The sequence below is a fragment of the Lepidothrix coronata genome, unplaced genomic scaffold (assembly GCF_001604755.1).
Source record: "Lepidothrix coronata isolate B3197 unplaced genomic scaffold, Lepidothrix_coronata-1.0 Scaffold22, whole genome shotgun sequence".
NCBI lineage: Eukaryota > Metazoa > Chordata > Aves > Passeriformes > Pipridae > Lepidothrix > Lepidothrix coronata.
The window spans coordinates 2225484-2252193 of record NW_016690202.1 but is presented as its reverse complement, the minus strand read 5'-3'; the positions used below and the strand labels follow the sequence as shown (position 1 = coordinate 2252193).

General features: G+C 39.0%; 1 protein-coding gene across 2 annotated transcripts; it reads right to left on the bottom strand.

Moving 5' to 3' along the window:
- Positions 1 to 167: 167 nt before the first annotated feature.
- On the bottom strand, positions 168 to 25734 carry WDR41 (WD repeat domain 41). 2 transcript variants are annotated; one of them, XM_017808089.1, is made up of 13 exons: positions 25635 to 25734; positions 21732 to 21847; positions 17884 to 17932; positions 15978 to 16109; positions 15558 to 15620; positions 14962 to 15073; positions 13507 to 13569; positions 11396 to 11506; positions 9955 to 10139; positions 7067 to 7188; positions 6041 to 6129; positions 2388 to 2521; positions 168 to 570 (listed from the first exon to the last, which is right to left on the bottom strand). In XM_017808089.1, exons 1-13 carry the CDS (start codon positions 25683 to 25685, stop codon positions 418 to 420), a joined length of 1380 nt encoding a protein of 459 aa, XP_017663578.1. In that variant the 5' UTR covers positions 25686 to 25734; the 3' UTR covers positions 168 to 417. The 2 variants fall into 2 exon arrangements, with proteins under 2 accessions (XP_017663578.1, XP_017663580.1); XM_017808091.1 differs by lacking the exon at positions 13507 to 13569.
- Between the last annotated feature and the right edge of the window lie 976 nt (positions 25735 to 26710).

Here is a 26710-nt window from a genome sequence, read left to right as displayed (position 1 = left end):
GTTGGTTTGTGGTTCTTCAGCTTTTGTCATTTTGTCACTGTATTTTGGGGTTTATGCTGCAGATTTTTTGCCATGCCTCCTTTCTGCACATAGCACTGTGGATACCCCTAACTGTTTTAGTTATGATTCATCTGAGGATTTTCACAAATCTTGACATCCACCCATGTGGGAACAACATTAGAAACTATTTAATTATCTTCAGTCTTTCAATAGAACACCATTTCTGCTGACAGAGTAAGCCAACATGCAAAATTCTCCTTTCAGAAGAGTAATAGCAACTAATAAAATTTCCAATATAGTACATGACATCAAGTGTAAGCGTTACTGGTAGTCAGATTCCCAGTAGCTCAGACATTACCTTACACTCAGGTTTAACACACATCCACTTTACATATATGTAGCCTGTATTCAAGCAATTTAAAGCTTGAGCTGCAAATCACCATTTTGTGCCAATTTTTGAAATAGTGTTAAACTGCGGAGGCTAGATTCTCGTTCACCATCCTTCCACAAAATAATGAGGTGGTCAGCAGAGCATGTAGCCAATCCCAGTTCACCAAAGTACAGGAACATCTGCAATGAAACAATTATTATTACCATGATGCTTGCATGAGATGGTCAGCTTGCTTAACTATTTAGTTTACAGCTGGACTAAACAAATACACATATCTGAAATGGCTTTGCTTATAGATAGGTATGCAAAATGACACTGTATACTGTACATTTGAGAGATCATAAAATCACTACACAAAAAAACTCTTTAAACAGCACTTCACATTGCAAGATCTTTTCAAAATAGCACTAAAACCTTATGGACAGAAAGCACTAAAAGACAGAATCTTGAAGCAATTTGTTCCAAGTGAGCAACAAAAGAGTGAATGACTTGTCTGAACTTTGATCTGGTTTCTTAGGAACAGAAGCCTGTTCTGTTCATTGGGTACACTGTCCCCTTCCCTACAACACAACAGACTACTAGCACCAGGCCTGGAAGGATCAAAGAGCAAACAATTGTGACAGACATCAGCACATACCTGATCACACAGAAGAAGTCAAACATGCAAGAAATACAACACAGGAGAAAAGTACAGCAGCAGTGGAGGGATTTTGCAAGACCAATGGAGCTGACAAGTCATGAGGTCATTCCTGACTTCTGAGACCTTCACAAGGCTGCCCAAAATTAACCACTAATTGCAGTTCAACACAATAGCCAACAGCAATGTCCCTATGGCATGCTCACAGTGCCCTGTCCCTTCATTTTCTTGAAGGGATCTGGTCAGGGAAAGCATTCAGGACAAGGTTTACCTGCTCTGGGAACAGCCACTTACTAGTTATGGAGTTTCAGTAGAAATAGTCTCCCAAACCCTCATTTTGGCCACCACATTTCATCACTACTCAACATTTTCTTCCTCAACAGCTCCAGTCTGCCCATAGTTTAAAAAAAACCCCATGATTTTCCACATGTAGAAGGTTGCAGGAAATCACATCCACCATGATCTCCATTACCCCTTGACTCTGCAGCATCCCAAGCCAAGACCCAACATACGCCTCTCACCTTCTTATGCTGTGTCCCTCGCTGAATTACACACTATGTCCTCTTTCTTAGATAGCAACTTTCCAAGTCAGTAATAAGACCCCTTTTAACCATTTTTCAAAAGAAAGATAACAGAAGGGTTCACCACCTTAGCTTTTAAAGAAAAACTTTCAGGTTTTAGCAGCAGCAGTTCTGATATCCCATCAGTCTCATGAATACTTGCGAGCAAAGCTACTCCAGAATCACAGCGCTCCTCTCTATCTGCCCTTCCCCCTGCTCCTTCCAAGAATGTGTACAGAAGTCCACTGTAAGAAAGTGATTTCTTACTCCAACAGATTGTCAAACACAGAAAGGTGTGGAGGGAAAATGCCATTTAAAAGAAAAACATACTATATTAGGCATAGAGAAGCATAGAATGGTAACTGATCTAACATTAAAAGACCTCCTTAATGCTCACAGTGCAGAAGGCTAAGACATTACTGAATGTGTTTTGTTTTGCATAAGCCCTTGTTTAGATTGTGAACTTAAGATGAAATCTGGGTCACGCATGTGGTTCCCAGTTGTACTGTCTGCAGTCTATAAAAGAAACTAAATACACTACCAGATTATCTGTAGCATGTATGTGCATATATGCACACACAATCCTCAGGCATCATTGAGCAAGCTCTCACTAGAATATTAAGTCAGTATGTATTACTGTTTTCATACTGCACTAAATATACCATGCAATGTGCTCCCAGCCTCCAGACCCAGACAGTCAAAAGTTACAGCTTTACAGCTGTTTTCTCAAATTTACGCTGTCAAATTTACATTGCTTACTAATATTCACTTTTTCTTGTTCTTACTAAAGCTGACTTACCTGCACAGCTGATGAATGACCAATCAAATCCCCAACCAGCTCCAAGAAATACATAGGTGTATTCTCCTGCATCTTCTTGGCAGCTTGATTTGCCTGCTTGTTTGCCCTTCCAAAGCCCCACATGTTGAAAAACCCTGGGGGAAGAAAAGTCTCTCGTTTGGCAAAAATAACAAATACAATTTATTTCCTCTAGCTGAAGAGCCACATAAAATCTAAAAACAAGACAGTCTACATGGCAAAATGACAGAAGCACTGTACTTTGCAGCATTTTTATATCTGCATTATTCATCTTGAGGGAGGAAGGAAACACATTAGATATCCTAATTAGATATAATTTAGTAAACATGCTGAATTACACACCTGGATGAGACAATACACAGATTTAAGAAGAAACACAAAGACTTCCTAAATGAACTAACTGAACAGCAAAGGTAGATGCAGGACACTGATGTTCACTTTGCTTTGCGCTCCTAAACTGTTACTTGTGCAAAGAGGAGAAAAATGAGGCACCAGTCTGTCCCGTATGTCCTGCACTACAGCATTAAAGTGTTGGCCCATTGCCTTCTTCATTCAGATTTAAAACTATCAGCCAAACTGGACTGTAAAGACAGTACTCCACTAGCACAGCCACAGCCACCAGGGGAACTATGCAATAGTACTGACAGAAGTAAGACAGTTGGGTTCTGTTCACTGTGCAGTTCAGACTTTATTCCCAATCCTTCCCTCGGCCCCATCAGCACACAAAACTAGAAGTGTGCTAAACCATGGCCCTAGTGCAAGGGAGGTAACTGGTAAGATGAACAACCTCTCAGGGGATCCCTAGAATAAAAATAGAGCAAATCAACAGCAACATCTCACTGGTTTCTTTCAAACATCTTGATTCATAGAAGTTATAAATTTCCAATGTGAAGCCAAATACCACCGGTCACTGTGTAGATAAGCCATCACCAGCAATACTGAAGACACAACATTCCTGAAAAAAATGTTTCTAAATCAAGCCAGGCAGCAAAAATATATTTGCAAAAGTTACCAACAGGAGATGAACAGCCAGGTAAACAAGATACATCAAGAAAATTATACACAGCTTGAATAAAAAAGTTCCTACAAGAGAGCAAGTCTACTGCTGTTCCCAGTTCTTAATACTAATTATATTGTCCAGAGCACCTGTCTAAGGCCACAACTGCCAGTGTGCAGAGAAGTTGCTGGCCTGGTCAAAAAGTACCAAGCACTACAAGGGAACTCCTGTCACTGCTCAAGCATAAGCAGAAAATACACAGGAGACAGAAGCAGGGTCAGGCCACTGAGAATAAATATAGAGAGACTCTCAGAACAAGTAGAAATGAGACAAGGCAGGCCATCTGGAATTAAACATAAACAAGGATGTGAAAGACAACAAGAAGGGCTTCTTCAAATACATCAGTAACAAAAGGAAAACTAAGGATAATGTGGACCCGTTACCAAATGGAGGGGGAACCCTGGTTACAGAGAATGCAGAGAAGGCTGAGTTATTGATCTTTGCATCAGTCTTCACTGACAAGGCCAGCCCTCAGGAATCTCTGACCTGGGAGACTAGGTAAAGGAATGCTGGAAGGAAGACTTTCCCTTAGTCAAGGAGGATTGGATTAGAGACCACCTAGAAAATCTGACATCCACAAGTCCACGGGCCCTGACGGGATGCACCAGGGCTGAAAGAGTTGACAGACACCACAGCAAGGTGCTCACAATCATCTTTGAAAGGTCATGGAGATCAGGAGAGACGTCTGATGACTGAAGATAGCAAATGTGAACCCAGTCTTCAAAGGGGCAAGAAGGAGGACCCAGGGAACTACCAGCCAGTCAGCCTCAGCTGAATCCCTCCAAAGGTGATTGAGCAACTCATTCTGGAGGACATCTCTATCCACATGGAGGACAAGAAAGTGATCAGGAGTAGTCAGTATGGGCTCACTAAAGTCATGTTTGACCAACCTGATTGTCTTCTGCGATGAAGCACTTTCTACCTAGATGGATGAGGGGAGAGCAGTGGGTATTGTCTACCTCAACTTTAGCACAGCTTTCAACACTGTCTTTCACAACATCCTTACAGGCTGTAAGGATGGAACGGTGGGCTAGATCAGTGGACAGTGAGGTGGATTGAGAACTGGCTGAATGGCAGATCCCAGAGGCACAGGGTCTAGCTGGAGGCCTGTCACTAGTGGTGTCCCCCAAGGTTCAATGCTGGGCCCAGTATTGTTTAACTTGTTCACCCATGACTTGGATGAAGGGACAGATGCCTCCTCAGCAAGTTCACTGATGACACAAAGCTGGGAGGAGTGGCCGATAACCCAGAGGGCTGTGTTGCCCTTCAGAAGGGCCTCAACAGGTTGGAGCAATGGGCAGAGAAGAACTGTCTGAAAGTCAACAAGGGCAACAAGGTGTCCTGGTGGACAACAAGGTGTCCATGAGCCAGCAGTGAGGCCTTGTGGCCAAGAAGACTAGTGATATCCTGGGGTGCATTACAAAAAGCACTGCCGGGAGCGAATGCTGGGCATGTTGAGGGAGCTGACCCTGCCCCTCTACTCAGCCCTGGTGAGGCTTCACCTGGAGTGTTGCGTCCAATTCCGGACTCCTCAGGACAAGAGACACATGGAGTTCCTAGAGCAGGTCCAACTACAAAGATGATGAGGGGACTGAAGCATCTGGAAAGGCTGAGGGAACTGAGCCTGTTCAGCCTCGAGAAGAGACAACTGAGAGGAGATCTCATCAATGTCTAAGCACCTGAAGGGAGGGTGTTAAGAGGGTGGATCTAGGCTCTTCTTGCTGGTGCCAAGCAATAGGACAAGAGGCAATGGGCGGAAACTGCTGCACAGGAAGTTTCATCTGATTATATAGAACAACTTATTTACTGTGCGAGTGACTGTGCACTGAAACAGACTGCCAAGAGAGTAATGGAGAGTTGTGGAGTCTCCCTCACTAGAGATACTCAAGTACCATCTGGACACAATCCTGTGCCATGTGCTCTGGGATGACCCTGCTTTAGCAGGGAGGTTTGACCAGATGACCCACTGTGGTCACTTCCAACCTGACCCATTCTGTAATTCTGTGAATGTCTGTACTTGAGGAAAATGCTGCTCTAACACCAGCAACTAGCCCTGAGGACTCCAATGCCCAGAGGCAGTATGCAAGTGAGGTTGTATACAGCCTCAAAGTGAGTCCCAATATATTCAAAGTTCAAAGAGGAGATGTGGAAAACACTTCCTTTTTTTTGTGCCAGCTGCTCATCTGCAAGTTTTTCTAGATTTCTGCACATAGTTCTGCAACTATTTAATCTTGCATGGTAGAGGATTCAGCACTATTTGGTACAAACAGGGAAGGATGAAGGTTTGTCAGGAGAAGTCCTAATTTTTGTTAAACTGGCTGATACAAGTGTAAACTTTAAATAAGCTTTATGGTACAGAACTGCTTTACCTAGACCTTTTAATGTCCCATATCAGATCTTGGGGGGTTTGTATACCCAACCCTTCTTCAGTTTCTCACCCAGACCTGTTATCAGTTGCTTGAACACAATATATTATCTCTTCTTACAAAGCCTGAAAGCCTCTCTATTCCTATATGGTGAATATTTGGTCTCCTGTTATGTTTTGAAATGTTCTTTTCACCCCCCACTACTAGCAAACCTGTCGGAACTGGTTCAGCTGGCAGCTGCTGCTTTTCTCTGAGTTCCCAAATGCGCACACTGCCATCTTCTGAGCAGGAGATCAGCTGCCTGTAAAAACAGTTGATAAGCAACACTAGCATTGGATACTTATCTGTGAAAATCACCTTGTGATGTTTCTATAAAAGAGACAGCAAGTTGCCTCAAAGTGCATCTGTAGCAGAACAAACTATAACAGGCTTGTAGAGTAGGTGGAAAAAATAAACATTTTCCACCCCCTTTTAAAAGCATACCACTATGTAAAACAAAACATAAGTTTAGACTCTGCAAACATAGTTCAACTAAATGGTGTCCATAAGCTTATTTTCATTAAGCAAAAACCTTTTCTTACAGAAAAATAACAAAAGGAAAGGTACCCTATTTCATAAAGTACATGCATTTACACAATCAAGGCCCTAATTTTTATCTTCTGATAGACTTTTGCTCCACTGAACAAGAGTATAAAGGGATCTAACACAACTACTATTAGAATATACATATATATATATATATATATATATATATATATATATATATGCAGCAAATTGTCCAAGTTGGCTCTCAAATCAAGATCGAGCTAGAAATTCAGCACTAATGAACAAAGGCTGGAAATTATTACTTTATGTTAAAACATTTCAATTGTTACAAAATATTTAGTGAAAAATATTTACTGAATATGTCATATGCCTTTGCTTTATAGAAGTAAAATGCCATTAAGCTGGATTTTCACAATGTAGACAAAAGTGCTTTATCAGGTCTGATTTTGAAAATAGCTGAGATATTTTCAGCCTGTGTACCAGTCTGGATATACTGGATTATAGTTTTTTCCCATTGAATTACAATGATGAATTTTCAAAAACCTGATCAACAAGCTCTACCTAATAAAAGCAGATCGAACTGCAGATAAGGCCCTGCCCTAGAAATCAGATGCAGCTTTGCAGTCTGTCTAGTCACCCTTCCAAGTTTTGCTTTTCTTTATTGCATTAACTAAATGTACTATGACTTGTACCTGTTTGGAAGCTTCTCGATGTGCAGCACAGAGGAGTCGTGAGCAGTTCTCTGGCAGGCAATCACACACTTCATTTGAAGATTATATACGTATATGCCTTTCCCAACAGCAGCAAACACATACTGGAAAAAAAATTTAATGGAACAACTTGCAGAAACAGATACTGAAAAATCATCCCACATGTAACAGATTTCCAGAGATACTGTGATGTCATCTAGCCTGCACTATCCAGCTTGTTTCTGTCCTCATGTTGCTGCCTTATCCCAAACATCTGAAATTAGTAAGTCATATAAAAAAATATGGATTTTTTTTTGAGCAAATGTGCGATATCCTCCTATACTCTAAGCAGTTATTTAGTGTCTGTATTTTTAACCTGTACCTTACAGTCTAAGCAGTAATCAAGGATACCAACAAATCAATACACTTCTGCAATTAAACATTTACTTTCTTACACTAAAATAATGCTCTGTGTTTTGAAAAACTTTTGTTTTATCAAGAAAGCCCGAGAATACAGGAAGCTGTTCTGCATTTTTGCCTCTTTTTGAAATTTAACTGAAGCTGGACAAGGAGGTCTTGTTCAAGTATTTCAACTACTGAGTGCAGAAAAGGAACTCTCTCACAGGAAAGTACTACACAATAGTGCATTTTGCATTCAATGCTTTTCTTCAGAAGAGTGCAGGCATTCCATCCTACAACCATCATGACCCTAAGAAGCCAGAAACAGCTTACACATCTTTGGACCTGGACCCTCTTGTGACTTGTGACAATCTTAGAGCGGGCAAATGTACAATCATATGTACAGACGATTAATATTCAGTACCAGGAGCGTGCAAAATGATTCCATTCAATACATTTTTGCAGTTTTGAACATATCTTGTTTAGGTGATGTACGGTGATATAATGCTGGAACATTTCCCTGAATGGCCTGCTTCCACTTACACAACCCAAACATCAATGTCTCATAATCAGTTCACACTACACATCTGTCAATATTTTGTAAAAATTGTAACCCACTGTCTTTGACTAAGATTTTCTGTATATATATTCAATGATGTTTTGACACTGTTCAAAACTCTTTATCCAGGTTTTTGTTCAGAGTTTTGGCTTTTTTCTTATGCACATCTGCTGTGGAAGCACTGAAACTAAACAGATTTCTGATAGCACCATTACCGAATCAAGAGGAAAAATAACCCACTGAGTCATTTTGTATTATCTTCCTAGTTTTGTGTGAGCTTCAAATTCAGTGGTCTTCCACATCACTCTTCCCCCATGAGTCACACAGTCTTACAGCTTTGCAAAAGATGCTTTTCATGGAGCACTTTTCTTTTTTCACAAGCCCTGGCAAAATCCCGGTCATCTCAAACCCCAAGAAAATAAAAGATGATGAAGCATAAATTGTACATCTATCTTAAAAGGCAACTAAACACAAACACACGCTTATCAGGGCACCAGACGCACTCCCTAGCACTGTTTCCCAGTACTGCCAAACCTATACCACCCCATTTGTTTCTGAATCATGTTTTGCCTACAATCTCAGTGTCAAACTAGACACATGCATCTTCTCCAACCACCCAACCACCAAGCCTGGAAAACAGAGAAAACACATATTTTGCATTATTTTTTTTAACATGAAGAACAGCGTTCTGCTTTTAAAAACACATTTTAAAACATCTGCGTTATAAAAACACATTTCTTCACCACTTTTTAAGTCGGACCTTTACAATACAGACAGCTCTGCCTTAAAACAGCTTCTATTTCAGGATTAACGCTAGAACCACCTTTACTTCTCACCATTCAAAACTCTCACGATGAATGAAATTCACAGCAATTTGTTTAGTTCAGTTCCATGCACGGAAGAAAGCGTTCAATGTTATAACAACTTCTGACCTTCTCAAAATTCTTTTCCCCTCCCTTAAAACATATCTTGTGTAGCTTTCAAGCAGAAAATCAAAGTATTTTAAAGCCATATTATAGATTTCACCCTAAATAAAATTTCCTTTTGGCTCATTGTAGAAATAAGCATTGATAACACTGCAAATCCTACCTTTAGATATAACCACATCTTTTTTTCTGCCCACAACCCATAATGTTTCTCTCTCCAGAGTTTTAGGAATTCAGGCTTTTCCACAGCTTTTACTTTGTTATAGCTCATATCTCTGAATCCATTTCCAGGAATCCCTTTCTTAATCATTCCCCAGTAACTGACCTACGTGACAATTATGAAACGTCTTTTACGTTGCCACTAACAGTTGGTAACATTTCACAAAAGTAAGTTATAACCTGACAACTTTTAGTGTTTGCTGAACAATAACTGGGTTCTGACAGAGTATTCTGATCAAGAACTTATGTCCAAAGCATTATTACAGTAGCCTGGATCCTGTATACATATTTGTGTATACAATTGAGTATGGCCCATCTGAACAGTAGGAGCAATATTGATTTACTATTAAGCATAGACATATGCCTATTCTTAAATTCACTCCATAGTACCTTCAGATATAAATGTTCAAAGGTGCATTATTGTGAAAACTGCATTTCCAGAAGAATGGAATATGAAAGATGTATGCCATCAAAACCATACACCTCCTGTTTATTTTTTCTCTAGTGGTACTATAAACAGCTAATAAATCTTTGTCAGTCAAAAAGAAATGCTGTTGTTGAAAGTCCATTATGTTAGTTCCCAATACCATCAACATATTATAACCTTCAGTTAGCTCAACACCCAATACTTTATACAAAAACTGTTGACTGTACAAAAATAGCTGTGCACATTTAGAAGAAATCTCTCATATTAAAACAAGGAAACTGAAAACACAAAGCAGTTGGTCTTCTGTGGTAAGGTCATCCTAGCTTACTTGAATTAGTTTACTGTATTTAAAGCTTTTTACCTCCTCATCAGACGTTAGGTGTTGAACTGAAGTTTCATTTGGGCTTTGGGATAACTTTATTTCTGGCTGTACATCTGGATGGACAGAGGAGTCCCAGAAGTTGCATTCAGATGCCTGCTTTGTCCAGTCAAGTGCATCCCAAACTATTAGCTCACCTACGTGAGAGCCGGTCACAAAAGTCAAGTCTGTAGGGGGGAAAAAAACATTATATTGAAAAGTGACATTTCACACAAAGTTACAACCCTAGAAAGGTAAGAGTGCTCGTTTTCGTGTAAAGCTATGTACAATGTGCAGTACATAACTGACTGGACTAAACCCCCTTTCTTTGAGTAAATACTCATTTTATTACCTAGCACACCTCAGATGAGCAAAAGGAGATGAGCTCTCCTGTAAAATTAAAATTAGGAAGGAGAACATTCACTGACCACAGTGCACAGTACTGCATAGCAAAGGCAAGGAACACCACCAGAAGTATGTACAAGTACTTGAACTCCATTTCTACATAAAAAGCCCTTCTATTCCTTGGACAAGTAGGTGTTTGGACACCCCTCAGAAGCAACAAAGTATGTCTATGCCATAAACAGAATTACAGATCACAAATTAAGTGGATGGCAAGACTGAAGTAGCTCGTCATGAATTTGTTTTTCATACCTGGGAAGGAACCACTACAGCAATATTTAATGCAGGTAGCATATTGTCTCTTTAAGTCAAACACTGCTTGTTCTTCGTAATCCAAAAGGAGACAATAATGACAACAGTTAAGCCCAGAAACAAGTACCATGGAATGTAAGTTTTCTTTTTTTTCCAGCTTCTTGTTACCTCTGTAACAAAGTCCCTTTGTGCCAACCAGGCCGACACATACACTCAAGGACAAATACATACTTTCTATTACACCAATAATAACTTGTTCTGGATTCTGTGGGTGCTCCATAAAAAAAAAAAAAAAAGGCAAGAACAGAGTAGAAGGGGCTGAATTTCAGGTAATAGCTCAGTATTGCCCTAATAAGCAGTAGAGACTGTATCATCTTCCAGACCCTCTACAATCTCTATGCAGGCCCACATCTGCACCCTCAGAACCTTCAGTTACCTTGGGACAACAACCACAAGGAACATGGCCTCGCATATCCCATTTTAAGAGTCAGAAGGAGTAAGGGAAAAAGTAGCATTTTTAACTTTTCTAACAGAAAGAAGACCCAGAGCTCCATTTTCATCAATGACATTATCTCTCTTCAGCACTGCAACTTGCCTGGTTTCATCCCATTGTTAATCCATAAACAATGCAATTATATTTTGACATGTCACTACCTTTGCAGCTACACAAGATAGTACATCCACTAGTAAAGTAGTTTCACTCCAGTTAAAACTCTGGTCCCAAAAAAACTCCATAGGTTTATCCCACTGGTAACTAACAAAAGCAGTAACATTACAAAACGACTCTTACCATTGACGCTGACTAATGACAAAATGTTATCCTGATGGTCAACAAGGCGCTTTACTTCAAGGACATTCCAACCTTCAGACTCATTGTTAGAATCAGTCAACCTAAAAATTACTTCAAAGAAAGAGAAATTGTCTAAATAAGCTCTTTCATTCAGAATAAGATGGAACTATACTTAAATAAAACACATCGTTTTCAGAGAGGCACAAACTAAAACATAAGTGAGACAGGACTTATGGTCACTCATGACATCAAAAAATGGGAATGAATTATTTCAGTGTTATCATTAAGGCCTCTTACTACAGCAACTCTAGGATAAAACATTTTAGCCTTGTTACTCTGAAATTTATAGACCTGGTCAACATCAGAAGCTGCAGAAAGCAGAAGTGAAAAGTATTAGACATCTTTATGGATAAGTAAACTAAAAGTGAAACGTTTCTTGAGGACTCATCTCACTGAAAAATTAATATTCAAAAGGATGCAATATTCTCTAGTAAGACAATTGAGATCATCAGGAATTAAGGCTTTATTTTAACCAGTCTTGGAATTTCTTTTCTATCTCAAGGGTACTGCAAAAGAAGTGTGGGAAGTTTAGATGGAAGTTTGTATTGTATCTCTATGTCTAAACACAAGAGGACTATTCTTAATTTGTTCCTGATTCTTTGATCAAAGTATCAGGTTGCTAATTTTTCAACTAAGTATTTAATCATCTTGAGCAACATCTGCTTTTTTGCTGATATAATGCTCTACTTTTGCTCCTGGATTTTATTCCCTATTTTGAAATTTCAGTAATTTTACACAGCACTTACCAAAAAGACTCTCCACCAACAGCTAGCCAATGACTTACAGTTTGCATACATAGATAATTCTGTCTCCAACTGAGCAAAAGAAATCATCACACTGTCTCATTATAGCTTCTGATCCTTGGATAAGGAGGCTCTAGAGAAGCCTAGTATCTGACAGCTCAGATAAGCAGTCCCAGACCTTCTGCACTAGGACAAATGTCAATTGCCCCAGACAGATCTGGACAGGTGGCATTAACACTGAGTGAGCTGGCGGAGGAGCTCGCCAAGCCACTCTCTGTCATTTATCATCAGTCCTGGTTAACCAGGGAGGTCCCAGTCAGTTGGAGGTTGACCAGTGTGACATCCACCTACAAGACAGGTCAGAAGGAGGATCCAGGGAACTACAGGCCTGTCAGCCTGATCTCAGTGCCAGGGAAGGTGATGGAACAAATTATCTTGAGTGTGATCACACAGCACATCCAAGACAACCAGGGAACCAGGACCAGCCAACATGGGTTTAAGAAAGGCAGGTCCTGCTTGACCAACATGAGCCATCAGTGTGCCCAGGTGGCCAGGAAGGCCAATGGCACCCTGGCCTGTATCAGCAGTGCGGCCAGCAAGACCAGGGCAGTGATTGTCTCTCTGTACTCAGCACTGGTGAGGCTGCACCTCAAATCCAGCTGTGTTCAGCTCTGGGCCCCTCACTTCGTCCAGAGAAGGGCAACAGAGATAGCAAAGGGTCTGGAGTGCAAGTCTTAAGAGCAAGGAGCTCAGGTTGTTTAGCATGAAAAAAAGCAGGTTCAAAGAGACCTCATCACTCCCTATAGCTACCTGAGAGGAGGTTGTGGCGAAGTGGGGACTGGCATCTTCTCCCAGGTGACAAGTGACAGGACAAAAGGAAGTGGCCTCAAGTTGCACCAGGTGAGGTTCAGGTTGGATATCAGGAAGAATTTTTTCAGGCATTGGAATGGGCTGCCCAGGGATATGGCGGAGTCATCATCCCTGGAGGTGTTCAAGAAATGACTGGACATGGCACTTAGTGCAATGGTTTAATTGGCATGGTGGTGTTCAAGGTTGGACTTCATATCTTGAAAGTCTTTTCAAACCCTAATAATTCTATGATTCTAAATATAGAAAAGTTTCATCTATAAGATTCCTCAAAAAGATTAGTACTGTCTCCTCTTCGTAAAGAATGGAAAAAGAAGGTTGCTGATCACACTCTAATACCATTTACTTTCCCTATACAATTCCAGCAGTGTGTTTTTTACACATATCTCTGATAAGCAGCTGTTATAGAGGAACATGAACACATAAATGCAACATACTCACTTAGCTCTTTGCCTACAGCTGCTGCAACACAGTTTTTGGGCAATTCAACCAAAGCACTGATACCTTTGGAAAAAAAACAGGGGATAAGGGAGAAAAGGATAACCACTGGTTATAACACAGCAAACTGTTAATTCCTTATTAATAAAGTTCTTAACAATCTTCCTTCCACTTGGAAATTATAATCAAAACAGAAGCATATTGCCTGAAATAAAAGTTAAATGGCATCAGAATTGAATAGATCATCTCAAACAGAGGCAAGGTCAGGACTTTTGGTCCCGAATCCAGCAGAATTCTGGACATCAAACTTGCAGTGAAACTGAAAGTTTATTTTAAATACAGTTAAGATATCTATGTCCTAATGCTGGACAGTATTAAGGACACCATGGTAATTATTAAGGTTCTAAACAAAGGTAGTACCAAAGTTATTAGATACTGTACATACCTCAATACACACTATTCTAAAATACTGTGCAGAGCCAGCAGAAGAAGAGTAAGGCCTAAGATGTCCAACTTGCTTTGTGTCTTAATTGTTAGTCTGTCTTAATCCTGCACAGAAATTTTCCCAGTCTGTGCCACCACATCATTAAAGAAAAATTCCCCAAGGAATAAGCAATCTCTTTCCCCACAAAGGAAGCATGAGATTAGAATAGAAGACAAGGCCCATGCTACACATCCCATTGACTCCTTGTACCAGTTTCAATAGCACTTCATACAAAGCACCACAGCAACACTACCAGCTAGTATTTAGCATAATACTTCATAACATTTCATAATCAATACTTTCAAAAGAAGTATTAATATCCTCAAAGATTCAGAAGGCTTTGCCTACCACTACTCTATTCCATGACAAAAATAAGGACAATATTAGTTCCACCTTTAAATGGGATTCACAGTTTTACAGGTATCTTGGTAAAGCACGCCAATAACATGTGACAATTTTCTTCATATGGACATACAAAATATAAATTTATTAATATAAAAGCATGATTGACACTGATATCTGATTACATTTATTATATTCCTATCAAAACCTGCATTTTCTACATAAAAAGTATTGATTCTTAACAATAAAAAGTAATCTCTACTGTTCTACTTCTACAAAGCTCACTTAAGAATAACAGAACTCCCACCTGATCACACAAAAAGCCAGTCAAAGAATCTGGTACATGTTACAGCAAACACATACAGACCAGCATCCAAGGTCTATCCCTGTAAGTCCAAGTTATTGTACAGTTACTGAGATTTGACATATTCTAAAATTCACACAGTACAGGAGATTAAAAGCAGTCTTAATTCTGAAACTATTAAGTCTGACATTTAAAAAAAGAGCGAGTGGCTCTAATAAATAATGTTATCATTAGAATTAAAGGAAATTTGCCAAGTTGGTTTTGCATCATTATACAGATCCATTTTACTTGCACTTTAACAGCTATAATGAGTCATTTACATTCTTACCTGCATCAGTAAGATGACTGGTCTTACACAAGAGATCTAATTTTCGGTTCCAAACACATAGATCACTCCCTCCAGACAACCATACATCCAGTCTTTGAAGAACTGTCAAACACTGCAGAACAAAAATCAGATATATGTCTCCTGCAAAAGTTCTACAGGGAATTTCTCAGTAAAATGATCATGAGCTTTAGTTAAATAAATCTGTAAGTACTATGAAGCACAGTATCAAGGTATCACTTCCCTGAGAAACACAGATTTAATTACATGCTACATTTTTCATCAACAATGCAAAACCTTACTTTTTCATTGATTTTTCCCTACTATTAAGAGTCAACAACTAATTTAAAGGTAGGTTGTCTTTTGCAACACAGTAACAGAACCAAGGCATACCAGTTACCTTTGTTCTACATCCTTTCAAAAAGAAAATTGAGGTTTTAAGAGTCTGAAAAACACCCACTTCTCAGCCACTCATTATGTACCACTGCTTACACCAAACATTGTTCATTTTAACACCTGCCCATAGGACCTACAAGCCATACATAATAATTATTGTATATTACAAAACAACAGACATTCATAAGGTTTCTTTAGCATACCTTTACAGTAGAATGGAAACATGACACTTTCTGAACCTGTCTGCCACTAGTGCAGTCCCAAACCTGTCTTTATTCATTAAGGAAACTGAAATGTTTCTATGCATTATAAATATAAATGCTGTGTTTGTGACAGATTAGGAAAGAGGTATGCAGTGTCTCAGTCTTCTAAACTCTGTCTTTTCAATATTTGGCCTAAATGGCATATTAATAAAGGTCTGTTATGGATTCATTTTTGTAGCAAGGACTACATCTACTTGTGAGCAATAACTAGTAAAACTCCTGTGTAACGCAATTACACCCAGTGGGTATTATTGGCCAATACGTCTTGAGACAGCCTGCAGCCTGTCTCAGTGCTACCTTTAAAAGAAAAAATCACAAAAAGCTGATAGAAATTTGAATATTCTCCAGATCAAAGGATACAATAACTGTTCTATCAGCTGAGGCTGTTATAATCAAATGTCTTTTTTCTTCAAAAGCATCTGACGAAGAAAACGGTGCTATAGCTGTAATTTTGTGTGTGTGTCCATGAAGTTCAAAAAGTTTTTCTCCAGTCTGAAAAACAAAACCATGGAAAACTAAGTGTAAAACATGGAAAATGCCTACTGTAGCATAAAATATAGGTATCACATGACTTTTGAAAGCAAGAACTTTTAAGAGTCTCAAATCTCCCTTTCTAAAGTAACTTATGGATTTGCTTCTTACTACCTTCAATGCTATTCAAGATTAAATAAGATACCAAGCGCAGGTTTAAAGGACATAACACAAATTACTCTCAGAGTAAAAAACCCTCTAAAAGCCCTTAAGACCGAAATTCTGTATTAAGTTCATTTAATTTTAATGCAAATACTGGCCATTCACCCATGAACACTTTGGTAATTCAGATTTGTTGACAAACCCTCTCCTGAAAAAGTAATTTTTTTTTAATTATTAGAAAAATTTGACCTATATTTAGGGCAAACACAGTACTGTCAATTTCCTGCCAGCTTTATTTAGTATGTACATCATCTGTAGATTCAAGATGGTGCTTTGGACAACCAGAGCTACTTCTGCTGTGTTTAGAAGGCGAAACTCCACAAACAAACATAGAGAAGCATACTGGCATTTTAAAGGTGCAACTAAAATACAGCGTTATTTTAGCTGCAAACTTCTCTACAGTTGTGGGTTAATGTTTTAAACTAATAAAATTCCTACAAAAGTAGAAAATGGAACTCAGTTCATAAGCTGAGTTCTAAGTGACAAACTGCTCAGAACAGTGGGTATATATATATTCACATATATGGGTTTTAATATTCAAGACTCCCTTACTTTTCCAAATTATAGAATTAAAAAATCACAAAAGGCCTTCAACTACAGCAAAGCACTAATTGAAACTGCTCAAAAGAGAGAAATTTCAAGTCTCCCCTTCTGTATTTTAAAATTACACCATCATAAATGTCACATAAATTTTTCAGAAGATTTTTAAAAAATTTACGGTCTGAGTTTTTTTCTTCCTCAATTTAAATGTTTGATACACTTTAGACAGTACAGCATGTCTCCCCTTCAGACTTCTTATTGAACAATGTAACTCGTATACCAGACGTCCTTAACACAGGTCTAATGCTCATCCCTTCTACAATTTTGTCAATGATACAGAGACACAGAGCAGAAGACCAGAACAGCTGGTGTCACTAATAGAGCACTATTTCCATGATAAAACTAATGTCTTTGTAAGGTTTTCAAAAGTTACAAGACTTTTATCACAGCAAGCAACTAAGGCCCTGTTCCTGCGCTGCATGAAATGTTGAACTTCTACTCACTTCGGTATCTTTCCAATAGAGTTTTGTGCTAGCTCACCATTTAGCCTAATCAGTTATACCACAAAGAGGTATTACTAGTAAAGTACTGAAATGTACTTAAAACTTAAGTATATATAAAAATCCTGGCAGGTTTGGGATCTTCTTACATATTTGTTGAGTTACTAGTCAACATTTTGGTGTTAACAGCAAACACAGAACACACTTTTAAAGAGTAATTAAAGGCACACATTGATACACACTTCTGCTTTTCACATCATCATTTCATCTAAAATCTCTCTAAAATCACTATGTCTTCCCAAAACATTCTAACTTTCAAAACTTATCCTTCTCTTGAGTTCACACAATTTTTAATACCCTAACTCTCCTTTGTAAACTAAAATTTAAGAGGCTCCCTCCACTTGTACATTTTCAAACAACTTTGCAGCAACTCTTATTTATTCTGCTTTTTCATTTCTAGACATTTCTAACTCCTCTCCATAACTTCTACCCTCTCCAGAACACACAAGCCAGCCCCCAAAAAATCACCTAACCTGAGCATTCCATAGACATACGATTCCATCATCTCCTGCAGATGCAAACCTGAAGAAAAAGAGACAAAAAAACCACAACAAACTGAAAACTTCAATATAGCATAACGTAATGGAAAAGCAGTAAACAGTTACGGAAGAAAAATACTTACAAGATATATCAGAATCTGTCTTTACAGAATAAACATGTATTTGTAAATCCCAATTATAGTTTCTAAACTAAAGTCAGTACATTTGAATAGGTATTTATCAACATAATATAAGAACAAGATGTAGGAATTCCAATATGTACTATTATAAAAAGAACCGCCCACAAAAGAACCAATTCTCTTGTTTAAAAATATGAGATCTGAAACACCAAATAACAGTGAACTTTAAAATCAAATACTATTAGTCAGAGTCAACTATAAGACATCTAACAAGTTACAAACCACTTGTCTGGGTTCAGCCCAGGAACTGAAACAGGAGCCAGGCCTAAAAGAGCTAACTGAGATATCCTGGTCTGCTAAGAAACCTCAATACCTGTTTTGCTAGAAGAACATTTTAGGAGCACTGGTTAATATCATGTTCTGTTCTCCTCACTGGACCAAAGGCCTTATTATAGAAAGAACAGGAGTAGTACACACACAGTAATAAATTAGGTAAACTAGATGTTAGAATAAGATCTAGAAGGCCCAGAGCCAGGATTTTGCAAGCTTGAAGGATTCAGGTCACCTAACTGAAGAGGTCAAATTGAGGAAGACGTCCATGGCGACCACCAGAGGGATGAAGGCTTGAGGAGAAGACCCACACAGTAGAAAATTGCGCATGTCTGGAAAGACTCCGCCCAGAGACCAGCCTACTTATTAATATGTATAATAAATGATGTAACCATGTATCTAAAGTGTATAAAATGGCTTAGTTTTGCACTTGCAAGTCGAGCAAGTTTGTCCAGTACCAGCTGGCTTGCTCCCAACATTGAATAAACAAATACCTTGCTGCTTAAAGATAAAAAAAGTCTCTGAGCAGTTTCTCGGACCGATTTTTTGGATTCAGAACAGAGTAGTCCAGTATTTACCATTGTAATTTAGAGTGTGGCTTAAAAGAACTTCGAAGGGCAACACATTTAAGGTGCTAAATTTGACTTCCGATAAAAATCCACATGGAAGGCATACCATACGAGGAAAACACAAGTTCCAATTAGCATGTTAATCTCACATGAACCAAATCTGACTTGAATTCAATCTTTTTCTCTAGGTTAGAGTGAGTATCTAACCATCTGCCTACATATGCTCCTTATGGGACACCTCATTCTCTTCCAGTCAAGATCACCACCATCTATAACCTTGTCTGTTTCCTGAAGGAGGAAGGAATGGTCAAATGAGCAACAAAAAAACTGTTCTTAAAATATGTTATGAACTCTGTTTAATTTAATGTATCGAATGCTAGGGCGTTACATGCAATTTTATTTCAGTCCACTTTTTGGAAGACTCTTGCTCAGGCTTAGTCTTCTTTAGTGATCTTCTAATCAATATGACCCTTACTTCATGTTCGAAAAGTACAAGAGCAAAGAAGAAAGAAAAAAAAAAAGCAAAAAAAGCCCACCAGCTTTCTGTTACATTCATATAGGATTTATTTAGTATCTTCAAAAACCAATCTGAGAAAATTTTCCACTCACTGGTTTTAGCTGAGCCACTGAGAAAACAAGAAAATCCTTCTGCAAAATTCTCACTAAGATGATATTATCTAAAGACCCGAAGCGTGAAATTTGGCTTACAATAGTTGACAAAAAGCACACAATGGAATAGCTGCAGAAACTAAATAAAAACATTTCAGAATCTGAGTAACAATACTAATTTTACTGAAAAGAATCAAGTGAATAATATTATCAGGTGTTTAACAATCCAGAAAATACCATATTCTTGATAAATAAAAACTCAGAATTACTGTCCAGTGAAGCAACTCTATTAAACTCCTCAAACTCTCAGAATGTTAACCAGCTATATAACTCACTCCTTATCCATATGCTATTTTACAGCCTATTAAATGCAGCCACCCAGACTTTAGCTTTACAATGATTATCATTAGTTTAGCTTCAGTAATTTACCTGCCACCAAAGAAAGAAGCCCAAAATGGCAAGCAGTTTCTTTGTATCACACAGAAATTTAAGAATACTCTGGTATTTCTACAAAAATCAATTACCTCTATGCAGTAAGTGTTTTGAGAAAACATACTTTGATATTTTAATAACTGGTCTGGGTCAAAAAGGACTGAAAAAAGCCACAAGATTCTTTCATTTCTGTAGGAATTTTCTGGTGGACTACTGCAATGCGGAAAAATAAACTTTACAGTAACACATGTAACTTTTCTAATATATATATATTTTATGACATTAAGAATAAAAACTGACACGCTAAAGAGCCTCCATGGAGTCTTCTGTGGAATTTATATATATATATATATATTACAAATCTTACTAGAAAACAGGATTCTGTGGGCATTCCTGAATTGGAAGAGACTACCTGCATGATCTCCTCCAATCAATGTGAATGGGAAAGGAGAGAACCTTCCTTCACAAAACACCCGCTATACACTGCTAGGATTAAAACAAGCTGTTATCCATGTTAACTTTGTGTAGTGTATTGATGAATATATTAGAAATTCCCTTCTGAGTCTAATACATAAAAGATACAAATTACTACAGCTCCTTAACAGAACTATTCTTGCCTATTACTTACATTCTTAATCTCTAAACGTTTTCTATTTTATTCTCCACATCAGCCAAGAGTCACTACATTTTATTACTGACTAAAGAATTCACAACCTTACTTTTAAGGCAGAAAATTATTTCTTCTCTTCTAGGATTAAGTATAATTAAAGAACATGAAAGGCTAATTTAGAGAAAACTAGAATAGAAGCCAGGTTGTAATGTACAACTATCATAATACAATCTCTCAGTCACATTTCCAAAGTGACAAAGGTAAATACAATGACTTCATCTCTGCTTATTAACCAGTTTTCCAGTTTTTAGATAACTCTGTCCTCAGAAGATAGATAACTCAGTCTTCAGAAGAATAGAACGGATAAAAATTGTCAGGGAATATACAAAAAACTGACCGAGAGAAACAAAGGAATGATCAGGTTTCAAAGAAGTACAGCAAGTTGAATAAGATCAAATTGGAAGAAAAATGAAATGTAGAGATTAGGCATGTGATGAATTTTGCTAAGCAGTCATTCTGAATAAAGTGGTGAAAATTTCAATATTTGAAAAGTCAAAAAAACCTGCACTAACTAAAGCTCAAATGAATTAAGTACTATAGCTTTGGAAGAAAGTGCAGCAGAAGATGGGAAAGAAAGGAACAGCAACCATCGCTCAGTATTGTTGAAGATGTCATGGCTAATTGCTACAGTGTACCTAAAGGAGCCTATTACATTCTTTCATAGAACCAAAAGGTGAAATGACAGCTATTCTCAATTCAGAAATGCAAAACACATGTATCTGCTCAGAGCAGAAGAAGACACTACTGCATGTTGTCCTGTGAGAAAGAGTTCATATGCATGTACAGAAGGGAACGCTCAAATAGGAACAGAGTAAAAAGAACATTTCTTCCTAACAAATGACTTGGCACCAAGAAACGTAACTCATTCACCATTATTTTCTCATTAAAGTAAACCTTAAAAGAGAAGCCAAAAGACACAGTAACATACCAAGAAAAGGGAGTGTTCATCCCTTGCTTTTTTAACTCAAATTTTTCCTGCCCTCCCCCACCAAAAATAAAAAGGGAAGATTACAAATATTACTACATATTCACAAATATTCTCTGAAGTATTGCCAAGGACACTATTAAACAATTCGAAATGGCATTTCATACCTGCAGTCATCTATTTGCACTAGAAATCGTACTATATCTTGATGACCTTTCAACACAAGGAGCTCCGTGTAAGGATTCTGTGTTTGTTCTTCACCAACTGTCTGTACAGAGGATTTCTAAAATTCATAAAAAATGAGTTAAATTTATTTGGTACTGACATAATTATTTTCATCAGGTCTTTGTAACTTCTAACAACCTAGACTCATGTGTGAAGTTCCTGAAATACCATTTTGCCTGAATGAAAATCATTACAAAATATAATTTCTTATTATTTCAAGTAAATAATAGCTTTCTATTGCACGCATTTTAAATTATAATATGGCATTTTCTGTTTAACAAAATATTTTGTACTGCTTTAATCGCTGATACAGCGTGATGAAAACCCAGTTTAGTTATGAGCTGTCATGTGGAGCCAGCTTCATGACTCAATTCACCATACACTCAAATTTTCATTAAATTACACATCTTATGAGATGTTTGTGAATCTTTCATATCTTTCATCTGCTGTTCAATTTTAAAATCCTATATAAAGACAATATATTTAAAACAAATAAGAACAAATGCTGTTCTGTTACATAATATATAAATCATCCATTGCTACTCTATTCACAAAATACCAAAGCCAACCACTTGAAAAAATGTAGAGAATGATTAATCATTTTATAGAACAGCATTTGCAATTACCCCCACCTAGACTATTAATTAAAAGGACAATCAATCACTTGGAACAAGTTGATCATCAGGTAGGGTCAATAAAATACTGCACAGAACTGCAGTTTTAAGGAATAATAGTTCTGCCAATCTCAATCATCAGTTTGCTTCAAGACAACTTTTTTGTAATTAATGTCTTACACATTCTGGAACAACTTACTGTTAGACATTATTTTTTAAAAAAACAAAACAGCTCAATAGTAACCCAGTGGCAGCACTCTTCTCCTTCTGGATTTATTTTACACGACAGTCAACATCATCTTACTTCCAAGATTGTCTCCCCTTTGAGGACTTCAACAGAACCTACAGTTACTGTAAAACAGTAACTACAGAACACTGTACAGCACGCAGCATACATGACAGGTAATACCACAGCAAAGACAAACATATTATCCTCAAAAATTTGAACATCTTCTTGCTAGATTAATAAATTATTTTCTATTACTTTGATATTGGTACTATGATACTATTCTTCATAAGCTAAGAATGACAAAGTGAAAAAATGGTGAAAGAAACTTGTGTTTATTTTAAAAATTAAGAATTCCTAATTTTTAAATTAAGTTCTTGTGATTTTATCTTGGTTTTGAGCTATCTGATGCATTTCACGTTCCTCATTTTATGCAATCACGTGTGAATAGCAGTTTCCTTCTAAAATAATGCAAGCAGAATCTGCATGGCTATAAAGAAAAGCCGGACAAACATGAAAACTTGGAGTCAGCTGTCAAAGGTAATCAAAACATGGCTTAAAAAACGAGAGTTCTAAATAGTCTAAGCAAATCTCAGTACATTAGCAATACTGTACCGAGGAAACATACATTAATATTTAGCAAAACATAGGGTTAAATGAGAATTCTTTCTCTGAAGAAATCTACTTTTTTATAGAAACTATTAATTGGACTCTCTTACAGCAATCATGTTTTTAGAAGGGAAAGCTGGAGAGTGATGCTAAAGGAATCCATTCCCAACTTGCATGTTTTTATGCAGGACCTGTCAGCATCACTACAGTAATCAGCAAAAAAAAAACCCCAAAATATTAATCTAAACTTCATAACTTCCTATAAACCCCCATGATGTAAAGTGTTTAAAAGTGGGATTTTCAAATGCAATTCACCAAAAACATGGAATACAAGAGTTCACATACATACTGATTTTATGCACCGTGGAGCATGACAAATTAGCTACTATTGGCCATGATGGCTATTGACCCACTTAGATGCTCCCATTTCCAGAACCACCCTGTCTAAGATGAACATCATGGCCATCAACTGAAGAGATTCAGGAGCTTGAGTATAAATGACTTTCAATTCCACTGTAAAAATAAAAATGGGCATGGAGAAATTTACCTTTCATGAACTCAGGATAGCCTTGCTAGAGGTTTTCTCTATTCACCCAGTGCAATGCCACTCTACACATCTGTCTGAAGTCATAGCACATGAAAAAAATACCCTAAGTCCATAGCCCACACACTGCTATGGGCTTTCTTACCTATTTAAGAACTAGTTATGAAGATGATTAGATGAAACAATATTACGTAAAGCAGGGGGGAAGTTTAGAAACTAACCTTTAGCAATATTTGTTATTCAGTTTTTCCTCAGAGAAGCAAAATTATTATGTCATTCCACAAACCAGTGGTAACAATGGGAACAAAAGTCCTGTGGGTCAGGTTTAACCAAGCTATGAATGGCAGAATGGAAGAACTGGGCCACATCTTGATTCATGTTCATGCTTTATCAAAACACGGTATAACTAAACCATAGCCAGAGTTTAAACTTCGTCGAGGGACACACACAATGCTATTTTCTAGCACATCTTACAAAACTGCATCATATTTCCCATCCTCTTTTGAAAAACAACTGCACACAAACCTGCTAAATATGACTGCAATGCAACCAGCATTCTGACTGGTGACAAAAGTCAAAGACATTCCCACACATCATCGTTCCAAACTGGCACAAATCCAAACTTCCACCAAAGTAAATACTGGCATTTGAAGTCATCCATGACACTGGTACACTTGTTCATGAACAGCAGCTGGAAAACAATTACTTCCTCATACTTGTCTAAATTACAAAAGCACTATGTGTATAGAGTCCAGTAATATTGTTAATTAACTCTTGTTAAGTCTCTGAGAACTTCACCAAACTCTTAGAGACATGAAAATCTCAACAATCTCTCCCCCAAATCTAGTAAAACTCTTAATCTGAGTAGTAGGAAGGATGTCAGTGTACAGTGCACTATGTAACAAACCGTGTTTCATGGATGAGAAACTAAGAAGGGCTAGAAGACTACTACGAACTACTATGACACATAAACAAGAAGTTACTGCAAATAACGAGTCACTGTCTACAATTTATATCATCAACGTCACTGAGAGCAGGATTTATACGCAGTTCTTGCAGCTACACAACACGGGCCCCGCCGAGAAAGGGGGAAGGAGCCTGGATGCTCCCAACGGCTCCCGGGCGAGCTCAGCGTGGGTGTTCTGCTCTTCACAGAATCAGTTAGGTTGGAAAGGACATTTGAGATCAAGTCCAACCTATGACCAAACACCACCATGTCAAAGAGACCGTGGCACTAAAAGTGCCACGCCCAGTCGCCTCCTGAACACCTCCAGGGACGGTGACTCCAACACCCACCTGGGCACCCCATTCTAATATCTAACCACCCTTTCTGTGAAGAAATTTTTCCTGATGTCCAACCTGAACCTCCCCTGGAGCAGTCTGAGGCCATTTCTGCTCGTCCTGTCACTTGTCACTTGTTGCCTGGGAGAAGTCACCGACCCACACCTGGCTACAACTTCCTTTCAAGTAGTTGTAAAGTGATGAGGTCTCCCCTGAGCCTCCTCTTCTCCAGGCTGAACAAGCCCAGCCCCCTCAGCTGCTCCTCGGAGGACTTGTGCTCCAGCCCCTTCACCAGCTCCACTGCCTTTCTCTGGACGCGCTCCAGCACCTCCTGATCTAAGGGACCCAGAACTGAACACAGTATTCGAGGTTCGCTTCTGCGTTTCTGCCCTCCTCTCATTCTCCTCCACGAAGCCCGTAACCAGTTCCGTCAGCCCGAAGGCCCCGCAGGCCGAGAGCCGGCGCGGAGCACGGCCCAGACCCACCCAATGGGAAACGCCACGGCTCAGTGCATCCCGACCTCACGGCACTGCCCGCTCCAAGCCTAAGGCTCCGCAGGGAGCGGCCTCACCTCGGCCAGGCCCTGCGGCTCCCGGCCGCCGCCGATCAGCCACCGCAGCATCGGGAGCGGAGCCGGCCCGGCTTCCCCCGCGCCACCGCCGCGCTCAGGCTCAGGCCGCTCAATCGAGCGCCGCGCCGAGACCCGCCCGCTGGCGGGCGAGGCCGGGCACGGCCGGAGCAGCCGATGGCCGAGCGGCTGCCCCGTGAGTGGCGGCGTGGGCAGGGCTCCGCACAGGTGGCAATTAAACATTTACTGGCGTTTTACCTCGCTGTTTTCCGATTTCAGAGGAAATTTGTGCTGTTACCGTTTACCATACTGTAGATTGCCATCAATTATTAACATTTTATTGTGACCATTTTCATCTCTCCTTGTGAAGTGGAACGACTCCCAAAATGTTCTCTAAGGAGAACATCTTCTGTCCTCCTTCACTGAACCTCTCTGAGCCTTTGATGTCCTGTCAGGATGGCATAACAAACATGAGTAAACTCACATGATTTGTTGTCCTGCTGCTCTTCCATTGCCCTTCACAGAATCACAGGCTCACGGAATGGGCCAGGTTGGGAGGGACCACAGTGGATCTTCTGGTCCAACCTCCCTGCCCAAGCAAGGTCATCCCAGAGCACATGGCACAGGATTGTGTGCAGGTGGTTTTTGAATATCTGCAGTGAGGGAGACTCCACAACCTGTCTGGGCAATCCGTTCAGTGCTCCATCGCCCACCCATTCCCTCTTGTCCTATTGCTCAGCACCACTCAGAAGAGCCTGGCTCCATCCTTTTGACACCCACCCTCTAGATAACTATAGACACTGATGAAGTAATGCAGTAATCTTGGAAGCCTTTTTGAGTCTTAGATGAACATGGGGCAAGATCATAAAACCCATCCCAAAAGGCCACACAAGCCTCCATTCTCAGACATCTGTGACAAAGAAACCCCCAAGATGCACAGACGTATCCAACAGGCACTGCTCTGAGCATCTGAATATACACAGGTCATTGCCCTGCTGCTTTTTCACCCATGTTTTTTCAGAAGCAACACCACGCAATGGCTGAGATTTTCCCTAGGGCAGGAGATTATAGTGCTTTTC